The sequence below is a fragment of the Osmerus eperlanus genome, chromosome 4 (genome assembly GCF_963692335.1).
Source record: "Osmerus eperlanus chromosome 4, fOsmEpe2.1, whole genome shotgun sequence".
Classification (NCBI taxonomy): Eukaryota; Metazoa; Chordata; class Actinopteri; order Osmeriformes; family Osmeridae; genus Osmerus; species Osmerus eperlanus.
In genome coordinates, this window is record NC_085021.1 from 12,064,401 (window position 1) to 12,082,587 (window position 18,187).

At 43.4% G+C, this 18,187-nt stretch overlaps 3 protein-coding genes across 8 annotated transcripts; 2 read left to right on the top strand and 1 right to left on the bottom strand.

Moving 5' to 3' along the window:
• The first annotated feature begins 11 nt into the window (after positions 1-11).
• Positions 12-4,327, top strand: si:ch73-233m11.2 (NACHT, LRR and PYD domains-containing protein 3). Of its 3 annotated transcripts, XM_062459080.1 has the most exons (10): positions 18-140; positions 354-422; positions 469-1,965; positions 2,190-2,351; positions 2,434-2,607; positions 2,922-3,095; positions 3,292-3,465; positions 3,542-3,715; positions 3,786-3,953; positions 4,087-4,327. In XM_062459080.1, exons 3-10 carry the CDS (start codon positions 470-472, stop codon positions 4,154-4,156), a joined length of 2,592 nt encoding a protein of 863 aa, XP_062315064.1. In that variant the 5' UTR covers positions 18-140; positions 354-422; position 469; the 3' UTR covers positions 4,157-4,327. The 3 variants fall into 3 exon arrangements, 2 of the variants coding, with proteins under 2 accessions (XP_062315063.1, XP_062315064.1); XM_062459079.1 differs by having other exon boundaries at positions 12-140; positions 354-1,965; XR_009929961.1 differs by lacking the exon at positions 4,087-4,327 and having other exon boundaries at positions 12-140; positions 354-1,965; positions 3,579-3,715; positions 3,786-3,926.
• On the bottom strand, positions 4,293-9,248 carry LOC134018817 (ceramide synthase 5-like). The gene is made up of 11 exons (XM_062459085.1): positions 8,859-9,248; positions 7,607-7,709; positions 7,291-7,421; positions 7,090-7,147; positions 6,788-6,838; positions 6,577-6,669; positions 5,648-5,776; positions 5,291-5,397; positions 5,025-5,181; positions 4,779-4,934; positions 4,293-4,665 (listed from the first exon to the last, which is right to left on the bottom strand). The coding sequence occupies exons 1-10, from the start codon at positions 9,029-9,031 to the stop codon at positions 4,791-4,793; spliced, it is 1,146 nt and encodes a 381-aa protein (XP_062315069.1). The 5' UTR covers positions 9,032-9,248; the 3' UTR covers positions 4,293-4,665; positions 4,779-4,790.
• A 1,210-nt stretch (positions 9,249-10,458) lies between these two features.
• Positions 10,459-17,719, top strand: slmapb (sarcolemma associated protein b). Of its 4 annotated transcripts, none has more exons than XM_062459081.1 (11): positions 10,460-10,594; positions 10,700-10,810; positions 11,129-11,213; positions 13,377-13,502; positions 13,666-13,740; positions 13,992-14,297; positions 14,407-14,677; positions 15,090-15,261; positions 15,554-15,688; positions 16,265-16,352; positions 16,764-17,719. In XM_062459081.1, the coding sequence occupies exons 2-10, from the start codon at positions 10,700-10,702 to the stop codon at positions 16,346-16,348; spliced, it is 1,365 nt and encodes a 454-aa protein (XP_062315065.1). In that variant the 5' UTR covers positions 10,460-10,594; the 3' UTR covers positions 16,349-16,352; positions 16,764-17,719. The 4 variants fall into 4 exon arrangements, with proteins under 4 accessions (XP_062315066.1, XP_062315065.1, XP_062315068.1 ...); XM_062459083.1 differs by having other exon boundaries at positions 10,464-10,594; positions 11,154-11,213; XM_062459082.1 differs by lacking the exon at positions 16,265-16,352 and having other exon boundaries at positions 10,459-10,594.
• The last annotated feature ends 468 nt before the right edge of the window (positions 17,720-18,187 follow it).

Here is an 18,187-nt window from a genome sequence, read left to right on the forward strand (position 1 = left end):
TGATTTTACCAACAACGACGCCCTTTCATTTCCTGTAACACACCCACATTTCTACACTTCTCCAAGCGCCAGTCACTGCAACGAATTCTTGCCCTCATTAAAGACCGGATTGTAATTTCAGTACGTCTACGCAACTTTCGGTAAATAGCTTAAGTTACACTTGAGTCATGTAATAAAATCATCATTGGATTTAATTGCTGTGTTTTATTACTGCACAAGACAATTCGTTAAGTGCAACGAGTGTTGCAAAATCCAGATCCGGACTGCTGCGTAGCCTACTAATATATAACCACGTGTTCTAGTAGCCTACTATTTTTGGTACCCGTCTCTAATTCTTGGTTTTCTTTTCACAGGCACAATGCACAAAAAAGTATTGCTGGATCAAGGCAAAATATCGAAGGGCATATCAACACTTCTTGGGGGGCAGTTGGCAAGTGAAGTCATCCATAACAACTTCTACATACCTCTCATGTCAGTTGACCCTGAGGAAGAGGGGCAAAACGCATCACACTCTGTGGAACAAGTGATTTTTACCACGCTGTCTAAAAACAGAAATCATGGCAAACCTGTCATGCTGGTTGGTTTAGCAGGAACAGGTAAAACCACCACCTTGGACAAACTGGTGGTGGACTGGGCCAGTGGTCAACACCTCCAGCACTTCTCCTATGTCTTCCATTTCAAAGTCAGGGAGCTGGAAACCATCAGAGGAACTTTGTCCCTTGAGACGTTGCTGCTACAGCGTTACAGTCACCTCTCCCCTGAGTCCATGGGTCTGGCGCTGCAGGCGCCTGAGGCTCTGCTGTTTATGTTTGATGGGTTTGAAGGGTGCCAGCACAGCTTTGAGCCCCCCACATCCCCATCCCTCTGCTCTGACCCTCACCAGCTAGCTTCAGCCTCCTGTCTAGTAGCCAGTCTGCTTCATGGTACCCTGCTGAAAGGAGCAGCTGTTCTGTTGGCCAGCAGGCCGACTGGAATGTTGAATTCACTGAATGGCCATCGGGTGGAGCTGTTGGGCTTTCAGAAGCCCCAGAGGAGGGCCTACGTCCACAGATTCTTCAGCGATCCAGGGGTTGCCAGCCGAATGTTCCAGAATATGGAGAAGACCTTCGGGTTCTATGATTTCTGTGCCTCCCCTAAATTTTGCTGGACAGTATGCTCTGTTTTTAAATTCCTTATGGATGCTGGAGAGAGGCTTCCAGAAACATTGACCCAGATGTTTGTTATTATTACAGTCCACCTGATTCAGGCACTCTCTTCAGATGAGGCACATGACAGAGATCTGGTGTCTGCGCTAGGTAGAATGGCATGTCATTGCTCCCTGACCCAACATGCCACCTGCACTAAAGAGCAACTGACCTCTTTTGGTCTTCAGCCTTTCCTCTCCTCTCAGGCATCAGTGAATGCTTTCTTGTGTGTAGACGGTGATCTGGATTCAGACGACTGTGTTTTCTCCTTCCACAGCCAGTTGTGTCTAGAGTTCCTTCTGGCTGCCTCATTCTACTTGGACAAGTCCAAATCTGAGAATGTGGAGGAGATGTTAAAGAAGCATGAGGGCCATGTGGATTTTCTACAACTCTACCTGTCAGGGCTCTCTAACCCTACACAAAGGAAGCCTCTAGAATCCCGACTAGGGGAGTTCAGCTCAGATCGGATCATCAATTTCAGGCGCTGGGTTAAAAGCATGTCTCTGAAGGTACTGGGGGGCTATTACAAAGAGAAACACTTTGACTGCTTCCGTCTGCTCCATCAGAGTCAGGATGAAGGATTGGTTAAGGAGGTTGTTGTCCCCCCTGCTCGCATTGGCATCAGTTATGGAGGCCTGGGCGTACAGGACTGTGTGGCCCTGAACTACATGGTAACTTGCCTTGGGAAGATAGAGAATCTGAATCTGATGAACACCAAGGACCTCACAGGGGAGACAGTAGAGATCCTGGTCCCAGCGATGCGCCTCGCTCACCAAATTACGTAAATCATGAGCAAATCCTAAAATGTTATGAAACAAAGCTTTAACTTGTATATGTCTTATACCTGAATTGTGTGTGAATGTTGTATGTTAGCATGGTGCAACAAAGCCAGTTTGTTCAGGTCTAACCACATACAAACACTCCATGCCAAATGCCGTGTACATCAGCTACCACAATACCAACTCTACCTCTAAAGTAAACAAACCCGGGCTCTTCTATCAACAGTTTACTCCAGAGCTCCCTCAGTGCTGGAGCTCTCTCTCATCTGGCCTCAGCCCTCAGCAGTGGAAAGACAGTGGATCTGAATCTGTCCCATACCAGCATGGGAGATACAGGCTTCAAAGTTCTCTGCACAGGACTCAGGGACTCAGTGTTACACACACTAAAGTGAGTTAAGGCGAGACAATAAAAGGTTTTCATTCATACAGGTATACAATCTCAATAACACAGTCCATCTGTGTTTGTGTAGTGTTGGAGCGTGCGGGCTGACCGAGGCGTGTGGTGAGGACCTGGTGTCTGTGCTGGCCTCTGGAACCTCTCAGCTGCGTGTGTTAACACTGAGTAATAATGACCTCCAGGACCACGGCCTCAGACTGCTAAGCAGGGCTCTGCTCAGCCCACACTGCCCCCTGCAGAACCTTCAGTATGTATGACACTGTACAACATCAACACTGAACCTTTAAGATTTCTGCAAAATACATTGTGTAGGCCTATGGTATGGTAATGTTCAGACAATACAAATAATTAACCAGAAGAAATGACATACAGTACTATGGGGCAATATGATGAAGTAACAGAGTTTATTATACTAGTACAAACCTCTGTCAAGAGGGGTCAATGCCCTTTGACACTTTATTTGATCCAGTGTTGAAGTTTGAGATACAATCTACCATGTAATTAACTCACAAAGCAATTGTGTTGTATATTATTATTACTTGACCTTTGTGTTTTTACAAGGTTATTGCGCTGTAAGTTGACTGGTGGTTCTATGGAGGCATTGTCAGCAGTCCTGTGCTCTGGCCATTCAGAGTTGAGAATCCTGGATTTGACAGTAAACATCATTGGTGACAGTGGGATGGAGCACCTGTCTAAGTCCCTTCAACACCCACAATGCAAACTGCAGGTCCTCAAGTAAGAATCATTTTCATTCATTTAGTGGGGTAGCTAATGGGCACTCTAAACCCTTTGAGTACTTTCATATTGTATTCAAACAAAATCCCCTTTAATAGTTTTGGACTGTGCAGGTCACATTGCCTACCCTTAGAAATGACTGTAGTGATTTATATTTCTTATTCATGTGTCCCTCTTTGGTTCTTCATCTGAACAGATGTTTTGACAATGAGTTGACTGGTGCCTGCTGTGCGGCATTAGCTAAGGCCTTTCAGTCAGGGAAGTGCTGTCTGAGAGAACTGGATCTGTCTGCGAATGATCTGGGCCAGGAGGGGGCGCTGCTCCTGTGCAAAGCTCTTTGGAACCCCGGTCACCCACTGGAGACACTGAGGTACAGCACGACACACTCACCTTGTTACTAAAGTTTAGGTGGAACAGTACGACCAATGACAGAACCTCCTTTGCAGCTTAGTGCGCTGTGAGATGACCCCCCCGGTATTTCAGGAGCTGGGTGTTCTGCTGAGAAGTGGGAGCCCCAGGTTAAGATCACTGTCTGTAGGCATCAACAAAGTCGGGGACCAAGGAGCCAAGCACTTGTGGGACGCCCTGGCAAGCCAACACTGCCAGCTGGAGTATCTAGAGTGAGTAGCCCTACTTCTTCATTCGACCTTTACAAGAACAGTGACAACAAACCTGTGTGTGTGTCTTCAGTGTTGAGATGATGGGGCTGACCGACGCTTGTGTGGAGGACCTGTGTGCTGCAGTTAAAGCCAGTGGCTCCCTGAAGACCTTGATCCTGAAGAACAACAATCTGACTGATGACTCAGTTCCAGCTCTGGTTACACTCATGCAAGACAGGCCCAGCATGGAGGAGCTGAAGTGAGTAGGCCCAATGGTGAAGGAGGTGCACCAAGACACACAACCATGCAGAGGAGCATTACTTTAGTCTTGGACAACTCTTAAGAACTGTGACCTTTTTATGACAGTTTGCTCTTGCATTCCTCTCTTTCAGTGTTCAGTATAACGACATGAGTGAAGATGTTTTTGAGCTGGTGGACAAATGTTCTAATATCAGATACTGAAGAGTCAAGAAGCAAGATTGAGCATGTTAAGGCATGTGAACAGACATTGGAAATAATCAGTAGTCAATTGATATTAGAAGCCTCAACATAAATTCAAGCCAAGCATTGTGGTCAACTTGAGGATGATAATACGCTGTTGGATTTGATTAAATAATTTTAATGAGAAAAGTATACATTGTATTTGGTCTTTGTCCTCAGGTGAGGAGGCAGCATATTCAGTAAGGCACGTACAGTAAATCTCCCACAACATATTATCCCTATTCATAAAGCTCTTACTTTCCAAATATAAAATATCAAAATACTCCTTGCAGAGCGGGAAGCAGTATTGACGTGTAAAACCGCTACAAAATATTTATCCTTCTCCATTTCCTATTCGTGCACAGGCAGCTGTAAACTTGATACAAAGAAACACACTGGAAAATAGCGGTTGTCAAGGCAGCAGTACGATCCAGTGTCGGTTCCTTTCAGCCTCCCAACGTCCCACAGGAGGTCCTTCTAATCACTCTGTCCTGGAAGTGATAGAAGAGTTGAAATGTGTTTTCAGTGAGTCATGGGACGTCCCTATCTCTATGACAGTGGCACGCTGGCAGAGGGATCCATTTCAGAGGTGGTTCACAGTTACCTCTCCCAGTGTTCAGTGCTCATGTGTCCCTCCGCCAGTGGGCACGTGTCCGTTGGAAGGCTCAGTGCTCGGGCTGAGGTGACTCTTGTTCCTGCTACTGGTGTCGGTCTCCTCTTCCGAACTGCTCTCAATGTCACTGCGGTCATCCTTTGACACCTTAACCAAAGAAATAAACCAGTAGCACACGTTCTTAACTGAAGACAAACAAGGAGAAAATAGAGACAAAACACACACAGTGAGACTAACCTTTCCCTTGAATAAAGCCTTTATGGCAATGCGAGCAATCAGGTAGAACCAGAAGACGTGTAGAACCTGCAGGACCAGTAGCAGCCCGTTCAATAGCCACCAGGACTGGTAGGGTCCAATTATCACCCAGCTCTCCACGAAAACACTGTATACGACCCTATACACAGACACACCGATACATACGTTATTTCTTTTTTCAAAACTATTTTTGGTATGATTATGATGTCAGGAAACTTGTTTTAGAATCCATATGTATCTTAACTTACCAAAAGGGATAGATGACAAGTCGTGTGATGAAGAAGATGATACTGAACAACACAAACAGGCCATCACAGAGCCTCTGGTACTTGGCATAGTTTGCCAGCTTGGCAGCCTTAAGGGACAAAGGAATAGATAAGCCTACTGAATAGTAATGGGGTATAGTTTTCTGGTGATGTCACCACCATTCTTAGTATCAAGTATGGATTCCTGTTAGACATGGGTTAGTATGCAGTACACCTGTGCAACCATTCATTAAAGACAAAAGGAAGTAGCATCACACACCCTCAAAGCTGTACTTGATTAAATGTCCCTTTACTTGTTGTAAACGCTTGCGCTTTCCACATGTTGTCCCTAAGAATTACCTCCAGCAAGATGTCTGATGCATCGTGCACGCACATGACTAGAGTGCCTGCTCGCAGCATGTTGTTAGCATAGGAGAAGGTGATGAGTGTTATGGTGGCCAGGTGGTGGATCAACATAATCAGGAAATCCTGTCAGACGAGGAAAGTAAACACATAGTACACACACACACACATATATCAATTACCAATATCCATGATGCTCAATGAGATCTAAGGCTTGGAATTCTGCAAGTCAGTCTTCTTATATATTTAGCCTATACTCTGTCTCTTACTTGAGTTAAAACACCTCAGAATTGTTAGGATTTTGCCTGCATGTGAACCTCAGGGATGAGCCTCTCCTCAAATAATTATGTGACTGACAATGTACAGAGTACAGATTGTTGTCAAATCTGTCTTCAAGTAACAAGTACAGGTTGCTGCATGTATTCAAATGAAATCTCCATAGTCAGGTAAAATGTGCATTTACACACAGTTCTCTCTAGGGAGGATTGACATGTTCTCTAGGAGATTCAGAGAGAACAAAAAGGGTTATTTCTGTTCTGCTTCCCCCGTATTTGCACAGATACTCTCTGGGGCCATGCATAACCTGTTTATCTGTGATTACATGGTCGGGTCACAGCAATAATGGCAGCGTAATGAAAAATAGCATGCAGTGTCACTGTCAACAACTAAACACACCTCTGAACTTGACAGACCAGCTCAGACCCACCCTAGCCAGATTCATGATGAATTTCCAGAACATCAACTCAATTACTTATATGAATTGCATTCCAACTACAACAAAGGCCAACAAGCATCAAGAGCCAACCAATGGCTGTGCACACAACACTAGAGTGCCATAGGATTAGTCTTTTTGTAGAAGGGAGCACAATGGTTGTAATCTGCTCCATATCCCCCTACTCTCCTTAACAGACAGTCACCAGACCCACCTTCCTTTTGATGTCAGTGAACTGAGAGAGCATGAGAGACCAGTAGAACGCCAGCTCAGCCATGTAGTAGTTGTACTGGCCTGGACTCAGGGTCTACGAGAGACGACACAACACAAATATGTAGTTCTACTGAACCGACAGCAGCCGGTTACACAGAACAACTCCACCTCAATCTCTTGGCATGTACATCTTGAGTGAGTAAATGTTTCACCTGAAAGGGGTAGTTGTACCAGCATTGTCGTGTGTCCCACATCCAAGGAGACTGGAGCAAGCCATATCGTTTATAATGACAAATTGGTTGAGAGAGATGCTATCTGCTAATCTTCTTCTAAAGATTCTTATCAATATAATATCCTCTACAGAGCAGCCATGCAGGTTATACAACGCATATCTATGATCTTGTATCTCTGTCATGATTTTTTTATACATAATGATTCATTCATAGTTTATTATGTAATGTATAAAAATAATCTTTAACCCGTGAAGAACAGATTAAGTCAATTTTCAACTCACCACCCATAGATAGCGTATTGCATAGATGAAAATGCCCAGATAGAATGTAAGCCTCCACCTAGGTTTTGATTATGAAATGAACTGTGAGTAAATACAACACCTCAAGCTATGCACTTTATAATAAGAGTTTGCTTTTAAAATGAGTAAGTCTCCTGACATAGTCTTTGTAATCAGTATAGTCATTGGTAATCAGTAACCTACATGCTCTCACAAAACTTTGTGAGTGTAGCGGGTTTGTCCTGGTTCCGCCGAAGGCGAAACCATCTCTGGACTTTCCTTGTGTCCCAGTCCAACTGCTTTGAGAGACCCTCCACACGTCGTGAATCTGGTGACTAAGGATGAGAAATGTGACCATGAGCGACCAGGCCTGACTGAAGGCCTGATCCTCACTATTTCAGCATCATTTACAGGCTGGCAGTCTGACACAGAGATGGTTGCATATGTGCTTGTGTTTAATATCCACATACAGAATCAGTATGTGCATTTGGTAAGCTGCAAAGTGGGGGGTTGTGCGTACCGTTGTGGATGTAAACACCCTCTCCAAGAGAGCATTGGGCTGAGCTCGCCGACTAGCTCCTGCCTGAATCTGAAGTATGTGGGCACAAGGCTTGGCCACAAGCCTACACACATGTGGAGGAAGAAAAAGGAGGTAAATATGGAAAGAAATTAACTGAGGGCCTACCACTCTAACATGTACTACATACGACATTTTATAGTTTACCCACAATAATTAGGCCTGTGTGTGAGTGTGTGTGATAGACAGAGAGAAAGAGAAAGAGGGATAGGGAGAGAGACAGAATACTGAGGAATGTAACACTTAGTCTAAACAGAGGGTGATGGGCTGTCATGTGAGAGGATGGGAGGGGAGACACTAGTAAGCCATATACCCTTTAACCAAGAAAAAGGAATTTCTGACACAATATCACCTTGCTTTGCTTGACCATAGTCCAATTTCTAAAATCTTCACCAATTCTTAATCCCACTTTCCAAGTTACTGGTTATGGATTTCAAACAAATTGCATGCATTTAAGGAGAGGCCTGGTCCTAGACATGCAAAGTGAATGGCCTGTTTGGATAAACAACACCAGAGCACACAGTCAGCATTCATTTTCCCAGTTCTACAGTACCCAACTGTTGCTGTGCTTGTGTGTGAAAACACATAATGCCATCGATGCCACTTAAGATTTAAGAAAATCTCTGGCAATATTGAAAAGGTGAGTTGTTTTACAACCAAATAGGGACATTCAATTTCACTCAAAAAATGTAATACCACTAGTCACAATAACATGTTTAACATGTCACCTACAACAGTTTAAGGTGATCTTTGTTCCTCTACGAGATAAGAGTGGCACTTCATTGCATGTCATGCGTTAAGGTGCGAATGATGAATATCCCTCAAGGCCTGGTTACTTAGTGACAGGGATACGTTTAATAAAACACAAGTCTACGTTGTAGAACGTTTTCTGCTTCTTCTACTTGTTACCTGTTGCTGATATTGAATCTCAATATAACATGTGTTCAATGCCTGCTAGTTGAAGCCCTGAAACAATTTGCATATCCCATGAAGTATTTAAACTGGAATGTAAAGTGTCTGCTGTTCGTCTTCACCTCAATCTCACGGAACAAATATGTGACAACCTGGTTGACAGGTTTAACTAATGAAACTATAAAACGCATTTGAAATGTATTTCTGCAACTGCATTCACGAAAACTCAAATTCCCGCGAACAGTAATTTCTTTATCCGGCGACACTCGAACTGGCTACATACCTCTCAAAGATCACCCTGACCGCAAGTACTCCGATGGCCAGCGGTAAAGCAGTGAGGATGTGGCCCGCTCTGGGAAACTCTTCTCCGGGCGGTGGATGCTCGAGGTCCGCCCAAGTAACATTTGGTGGAAGCCAAAAGCTCTCACTCCATATCCAAGCTGACATAGAAGTCATTCTAACAAGAGAAGGTAGTCTACTAAAAACAATAAATTAGTTATCTGCGTAGCTCTGCTTCACGTGGGTACTCAGTAGGCTACCCTAGCTAGAGTTGAGGAAGTAGCCTACTCGTCTCACCCCCTTTATTCAGTGGATAAACGCTAAAAGTCGGAATCATAGTCGGCTGTGTTGGCAAACTTACTCCTAACAGACCGCTAAATGATGTCACTCCACTAGGAACACCCACTACCGGCAACGCCCACGATGTTTGGATAGCTCAAGGCTTTTGTAAGTTGCATTTGGTTTCATGTCAGTGTTAGTGTTACATTACATTATGGGTGGTTACAAACTGAAAATGAATTTAAATGAAAAACACAAAGCTGAAAACAAAGATGAGAACTGAAAAGTTTATGAATTACTACGAAGAAACAGATTTGTCCAGAACTACTGTACTGTAACAATCCCAGCATGTTAATATTAGTTGTAAGTTGTAAGTTAGAAATACGTTTATCAAATGTTGAGTGGTTGGCCTTGCATTAGATATTAGAATTAGAACTATTAGAACTAATTAGTAGTCTAATGTCAATGTATCACATTGAGGCCTAAGTTAGTATACATGAGCTCCTAAATTAAATCCAATAAAATACCTAAATAAAAGGTCAAATGTATCTATTCAGTTTGCTAGCCAGCCCCAGAATGATTTGCCTGTGGCATGATTGCATTGTATGTCATGAGGAAAGGCCCCATGAAAACATAGACTGGTGCACACTCATACCCACCTACCCACACTAACACACACACACACACACACACACACACACACACACACACACACTCACACACACACACACACACACACACACACACACACACACTCAGTATAGCAGCTCAGAGAATTTCATTGTTTTGCGTTTATGTTGTCTGACCCTAGCACATATCTCACATAATATATTTTAAAGAACATTATGATTTGGCACCTACATTGTTTTTGGCAAAGCTTCTTGCCAATTATTTCGAGGTCACACTTCAGTAGCATCATCCTTATGATTATGGTGAAATACTGGAGATGAACCCAATGTATTTTCATGTATGTCCTTTAATGGTCATTACTATGTTTTTTTCTGATGAACTCCAACCATACACATCCACTCTACTTGTTGAAGTCTATCCATATCTATATGGATGCACAGAAGTCAACATGGAGTTAAATTAAAGGGGACACCCTGCTCCACTTGGCATAGCAAGGACACAGGACACACAGACACAGAACATGCCCCTCCCCAACACACAACCACATATTCACACGCACTATACACACATTTGCAATACATCAAGCCCTATTGTTCTACACTCTGTCCTGTTTTTACATCAGTACCAACTGGCCAGGGAGCTGCTAATTTCCCTTAACAAAACCTCTCTCTGTTTCAGTGTGCAGCTGCAGCTTCCAAGATGCCCTACACGGATGCATGACCTAGAGTGGAGAGGCTGGAAACCTCCACCTAGCGGAGGGGGGCTGCGTGAGACCACACAAAGGCTTATTGTCTGGCTTCCCTCCAGGATAGGGTATTGAGCTTCTTTGAGGTATTTAACCATTTAGTTAAATTAAGGGTCCTGTCTTTAAGTGCCTTCCTTAAAAATTATCTGTGGCCTTTTCCAAATTTTTGCTCTTGCTCCCCCCCTTTACAGATGGACTATTCCATTTCGCATCTGAAAAATCAGATAGTTAGTAAAGAGTTCTTCATGTCAGGGACTGCTGTAGCCTCAGCAAGGATAGTAGCACCGATCAGAAAAGCCAAGGTAATATAACATTTGTCATTTATGTTTTTTCTGTAGCTTTTTACTGTATCCAGACATTGTGATTCTGGACATTCTGTGCTCTGATTCGGATTGCATGCAAAATGGAAATGACCTCCAAGTCCTGGTGCTATATTGGAATTCCAAGAATAAACCTTTTGTGATATATATTTTGCATATTAACATTTGTGTTTCAATAATGTAAAATGTTTGTGAATTTTTATCAATTATCTTTTAGTGTTATGATTTATTTGTGAACGTTTCACAATATATATATTTTTAACTAAATCTCAAATGTCCATTTCGCTGGTGGTCTTTTAGGTGAGCTCTTGCTCTTTTATTTCAGAAAAGAAAATGGATGACAAAAAGCAGAACGAACCATTGAATAATGTCACACTTATCAAAGGTATAACTCTATCATTTTATATTAAGTGAGTGTGTTTTGGTGTTATTCAGTCGCTAGCCAGTTATCTTTCCAGCCAACCCATCTTGTCTTCAGTATTGCAAGTCATTGCTGACCATAGCTGAAACAGAGGACATGAAAGGCTACAAGATATGAGGTATTAGAGGCAGCACACTTTGTGGTACAACATTGGCAGTGGATTGATATATTGGCTTTATACAGTACATTGCTATGAAATGAATTTGGTTTGAGGTACATATATTTGGTGTCAAGCAGACTCTAATGATAATCAGAAGGAGCCCTTTATCACACAGGGAATGACTCAGACAACTAATGGGTTGTTTTGGAAATGGTATTTAGACTGAATAGAAAGAGAGAACAGGACAAAGAGGCCATTGAAGTAGATGCTATACATAAGTGAAGCATATCGATGAGAGAATCAATTTGGCATGATGAATGGATTGTAATGCTTCTCTTGATGTAGGACGAAACAGAACATGCTGAATGATTGGCAATTCACCATGGCAAATAATAACTAATTCGACCCCAGGTTTGTCACAATAAATATGACCTTACCCATAACAAAACTCTAGTACATACACACCAAATCCTGAAATGGCTATTCTAAGTAAAGTGTCTCTTTCAGCAGTGAAGACAAAGGAACTTTGTTTTGTCTCTGTGAAATTCCTCAAAATTCAGTTGGGTGGGTTTTCTCCATGAGCATGGCATGGCTGTCACATTCATGGGTAAAAGGCTTTAGGAAGTGAGAAGGAAGGGGCATGATGACTTCACCCTCAGGCACAAGCATGAAAAACCAAACAAGGATTCTTATGACTTTTTTTGGTGTTAGCTGTGAGGCAATTTAGAACTCAACGAACCAGCAAGTCTGTGGGATATTTTTAGATGCAGGGTAAAAATTGAATTATTTATTTATTTCCTTTAGGCCTTCTAGATGGTAATAGCTGACCATGGCATGTCAATAAAGATAAACCGTTCACACATCCTGGAAATAGTGGACACCATTTTTATACTTCTACATCCTCAATTTATTTTGTTTTGTTTATCGCTCACTCACGCACATTCTCTTACAACCTCACTCAGCTTTGCATAAACAGAAGCACATTCATGCTCAGTGCCCATACACACACACACTTTGTACCCACACGCATTCTCATGCTCACTCATGCATATGCATGCTCTCTCTCTCTCTCTCTCTCTCTCTCTCTCTCTCTCTCTCTCTCTCTCTCTCTCTCTCTCTCTCTCTCTCTCTCTCTCTCTCTCTCTCTCTCTCTCTCTCTCTCTCTCTCTCTCTCTCTCTCTCTCCCTCCCTCTCTCTTCCCCCTCTCACACACACTCTCACAGACACACGGCGAGCCCAGTGGCCAGAACATTCCTCTCCATCCTGACATACAGCAGGGTCGTCATGTGAGCCAGGGGGTGTCGCCAGCCTCCAGCAGTCTCCACTCTGCTCCATTCAGTAGCATTGCTACTATGATTAGCTCTTTTTGCAATACTGATTGCAAATTGTATTGTTTTGTGTGTGGTTTATGTGTCTGTGTGTGCAGTATTCATGATTGTCTTATCTGTTACATTCACATTTCAGCTGCCAGTGCAATTACAGCATGCTGTAGTGAAGTCATACTCTTCTGATGCATCCATTTATGGTGCACTTGCTTGACCTGTTTTAGTTCTTGTCTCCCGAAGAATTAGTCTGAAATGAGGTCATGTTTTTTTTTTTGCTGTGGTAGTTGAGAGGTTCAAAATGTTCAGTCAGTATCCTTCTGTTCCTCTATGGTACTGTTACCCTACTGTTAGTGAGCAGGGTAAAGTGTGAGGATTAAGAAGCTTAGAGAACAGTACCAATGATATTAGACTAGGTGAGGACCCACATTTGGATACACGATTTATCCCAATTTGTTGCTATCTTAGGAACATAGTAATTAGTTTATGTAATAGGCCCATTTTAGACGTCCTGGGAAATTATGCAATTTGTCGTCCCTAGGCTAATTTACTATATAGTGACTGTGAGGCGCAGTTCAAGCAGAGGGACAAGTTAGGCTGCAGGATAGACCAAAAAGAAAAGTGTCATTGGAACATGCTGAACTAGTTTGTAATTAAAAGAATAATTCAGCTCTGAGTCACTGTTTCTCCTTCCCTCCCTCTCAGAGGAGCTGAACCGGTCCAACATGGACCCCAGTGACTCAGAGAAAACCATCCAGCGCTTGAATAAGGAGCTTCAAGAGGCCCAGGAGCTTGCCAACTCAGGGAAACTCAAATGCATGGAACTGCAAGGTAGAGCACAGGAAGCATCAGCCTTTTGTCTATGCTTTTCAAACTCTCAGTGCATTAATTCAAAACTATATAAAACATTCACACACACATAAAGACACACGCACACATCGCAGTGAGATTCTAGACTCTACTCCGTGTAACTTTCCTGGATCTTAAATTGTAGGTCTCCTTGCGGAGGAGAAAAGTGCAAACAAGCAGCAAGCTGATGAATCAGCAAAACAGACTAAACTTCTGCAAGGTATGTGCAAAGTTGCCTGTCCTCTACCTTCAGTTTGTTTAGGGGTGTGAGAGGATTGTGCTCAGGAATGCATGTGGGATGGTCTGTGGTCCTGTTGGCACGGGTTTTTAAATTCGGCCTGTATGTGCATGTAGGTGTTTTCCTGCTATTATCTTTTGGAATAGCGTATATATAGACTGTAATAGCCACGGAGAGAGTGAGAGCACCGTCATTATAACACAATAACATTGTACACTCCCCTGTCTGAGCAGGCCAGCTGGGGCAGGTCAACGAGGAGCTGGCGGCCGTGAGAGAACAGCGAGACAGCACCACCCAGGGCTCCCAGAATGAACTGCAGGCTGCTCGGGAGGAGGTGAAGTCACTGCGTCGGGCCCTGGAGGCAGCCTCCGCCGATCGGGAGCGAGAGGTCTCTGCCATCCAGGGTAACCTAGCAACAGCCACCAAAGAGGTGGAGAAATGGCGTCAGTCGGCCAGCAAGTACGAGCGCGAGATTGACAGCCTGCAGGGGGACCTACAGCTACAGAGCAAACAATGGCAGAAAGCTGCGGAGTCTCAAGGTACCGCACTACACAGGTCACATACTGTATACACACTGAATCCACAGAAGTCAATGGTCGGATTAGATGGATAAACGACACAGGTTCAGCCATGCGTGTCGGTTTACAGCGGGTGAGCTGGAGTCCATGCAAAGGGAGTGCATGAGCCTTCAGAGGGAGTGCTCGGCCCTGCGTTCGGAGAAACAGGAGCTGCTGAATAAGTCCCAGAAGGAGCGGGGCAGTCTGCAGAGTGAGTGTGCCTCCCTCAGGGCTGAGAAGGAGGAGCTGCTCCGGGTGCACCAGAAGGAGAAGGGGAGCGTCCAGAGTGAGTGTGCTGGTCTGCGCTCCGAGAGGGAGGCCATTTTGAAGAAGCAGCAGCAGCTCGAGAAGGACCTGGTCAGGTCAGTGGAGCCTCATCACATTCTGGAGTTCAAGTCTGTTAATCTTTGTCTCTTTCAGTGTTGCACGCACCGCGACTCTTACTCATTCACTCACATCTCACACATTCACACTCTCATTTACCCACGCAGCCATGCACATAGGCATTCCATAGCATTATAATGGCTATGCCAACAACATGGCCCTTAAAACACCTCAGCCCTGACATCTGTGTCTGACCTCTGTGACCTCTGTGACCTCTGTGTCTGTCTGTCTCTCTCTCTCTCTCTCTCTCTCTCTCTCTCTCTCTCTCTCTCTCTCTCTCTCTCTCTCTCTCTCTCTCTCTCTCTCTCTCTCTCTCTCTCTTTCTCTCTCTCTCTCTCTCTCTCGCTCTCTCTCTCTTTCTCTCTCTCTGCGTGTGTGTGTGTGCACCAGTTCCCGTGCCCAGAGTGCAGAGCTGAGCAGCAGCCTGAAGGCTCTGGAGAGGTCCCAGCAGGAGCTGGAGCAGAGGCTGGGGGCCCTGCAGGAGCAGCACCAGCAGGACAACAGCAAGCTGCAGACCCAGCTGGACCACGCCACCAGCCGCTCCAGAGACCTGCAGAGAGAGGTCGGCTTGCTACTCCCAGCTTCAGCCCTCCGCAGTGTTCAGAATCAGTGTAGCATTAGTCTCCTTTCTGTACGAAAGACCTGCAGAGTGATATCGGTTCAGGGAGTGGCTGGATTATACCATTGGGATTAATGAGAATAATCTAGGATTATCTACAAAACTGTCAATGTTACATTAATTAGATATCAAAATGAAGGGGATCAAAGTAGATTCCAGTGAGGGTTTTATAGTAATGTTTGCATGTGTTATGCGTGCTCTGTTTCATCAGTGTGCTGTGTTGTTTTTTGGGCAGTATGAGGAGACCCAGAGCGAGCTCTCAGATCTGAAGGAAAAGTACAAGAGGACTGAACAGGAAAAGCAGTCGATCACAGAGGAGCTTGATGAGTGTAAAGCAGATATGAAGGTGCTGCAGGATAAAGGATCAAGTGTAAGTTCTCTTCTGCCCCTAGGGAGAGGGAGGGGTATTGCTTGAACAGTGTGCCATCTGTTCATACAGTGTGGACATGATAGTTTGTATGTTTAACAATGTGTCAAATAATAGAAAATGCTGATATTTCTCTGTTCTTGGAGGTCTGAGAGTGAAGGGGATATGTTTTATATATGTAGCTCAAGCCAGTGATATACTTTAAAACATCCTTAGGCGCTTCTTCCATTAATTGTCAGCATGAACTCTGCTTGTGTGACAGATATGACAATGTCCCTAACATTAGGGTAAATACCTCATCAACAATGATACACAAACGTGGAAAAAGGACTCACCGTCGCATTCTTAGCACTCCTCACCCATCCCCCTCGACCCCCCCCCCCCCACACACACACACATTCAGTGGTGGAACTTGTACAATGCAGCCCCTGCTGTAGTTGAGGTATTTATAAATTGGTTTAAGCCTACTGTACCCTTACAGGATAACTGGCCTCCCTTAACTGTGGTCAGGTATTACAGTGCCCACCTGTAGAATGTCCCATGGTAGTTAATTATTGTGGTATCCCTTCCCTCCTGTAGACTTCCCTATTGCTGCCTGTCCAAGCCATACTCATCGGCCTTATCCTGGCTTTGCTGTATTGGTGCTTCGGCGCATTGTGGTAGAAAGGTACACCTAACTCTGATCTAGCTGGCCTACATATCCCATGCTCCAGCACACTGCATGTCTAAAGCAAACCTCTCCCACGACTGAGAACTACTGCTGCACCTGTGTACCCCCACGACTGATCTAACCTTTCTGATCATACAGAGCTACATGTGACATCCTGTCTGTCTGGATCACTGATATCTAACTGATTTCTCTCTTATTGAGCTTGGATTATTAGTTATTTTCTTTCTTTGCTGTCTAATCCGCATTGTTTACTGTGCATTGTTTACTGTGCATTGTTTACTGTGCTTTGTTTACTGTGCATTCCATGAGGTCCCATGGCCTCCGCAGTCACGGCTTTGATCAGGACTGTTATTCAGAAGATATCAACTGATACTGATCTCAGTGTTTTTGTGTCATTTTCTCTTTCAGAAGGGATGGATCATCTGGGTGCCTGCAGTGGCTGTGGTAGCAGCTTTGACTGCTGTTGTGCTTGCCAGGACCTGAGGGTGACACACACACACACACACACACACACACACACACACACACACACAAGTGTACATGTAGCATTGCACTAGTATTCAAAGTTGTCATGACTAAACCTAAAACTAATGGACTCCTGATTTGTTTAGTTCTTCAGATTTTTTTGGGTTACAATACATGTACACTGTTTTATTGCTAAGGTGAAAATGAAATGTTTGATTCTAAAAGGAATAAGAGATGTGAATGTCAAATAATTTGTGTGCAATTGAAGAAAAAGTTGGTACTGCCAACGTTTATAATTTCAGATGTTGAAAAAAGTGTATTTCCTTTACTGTTTTACAGTAGTGCTCTTGGCTTAATTGATTTAAATGAATGTAATGATACTGTGCTCTCCTCAGTCCTTCACTAATGTTAATAAATAATACTGCAGAAGGCCCTGCTGCCCTGGAGGTCCCGCTGCCCTAAACACCATCTGTCTGTGTTCTCTCTCACTGGGAAAATGAATTACATTTCAATGAATTACATTGCTTATGAACAAGTACTGGAAATATGATCTTGAGATGGTTATATATCAATGCAGTTGTTGTTAAAGGATAACCACCAGTTTGGTCATGAGATTGTGATCAACGAAGTTGATCCATGAAGTTAACTGTTTACTATTCATGTTAACTTTTAAGTAATTATTTCTGTTACTTCTTGGTTATATCAATGGTGTTCTGTACTGTACACTCTCCTCCACCCACATTGCAAACAAGGGGTTATCTATGAGATTTCTTTGTAAAGTAGGCTTATGCTTTATGTAATTAACACAGAATTTTCCAATATGTAAATAATATTGCCAATATTGTATTTTGTATAGAGACAGAAAGTTATAGTTTATTGAGTTAAAAAATTCTTATTCCTTTAAGGTGTGCTGTAAGTGTGACCTCAAATAAAGATATCTTAAATCTGATTATATTTATGACCAATATGAAGTTATTAATTGCAGGCATGTTTTCTGAGGTCATTCTGCATGACGATAATGAAGATCATACTTGGTTCTATTCTAGAATCATTGTCTGTCTGAGTGCACTTAGTCAGGATAGCCAGACACAGCAACTTTAGGATTCTTGTACGGTTATTATCTACTATCTCATAGTTACAGTTATATTTAGTAGTACATACAGTATATGGGACTACCATCCTTGTCATTATTAATCCTGATACCATACTGTAGCTACAGTGTGCCATCCATTATGCTGTGGTTGTTTATCTAATAAAATATCAGTTAGTGAAGTTACTATGAAGTCAATACTGTTTCTCAGTATTTGTGGATATGTTACTTTTGGAGTTTTAGTTTTTGGGGGACTTAAACAAAGTTCCTAAAACTG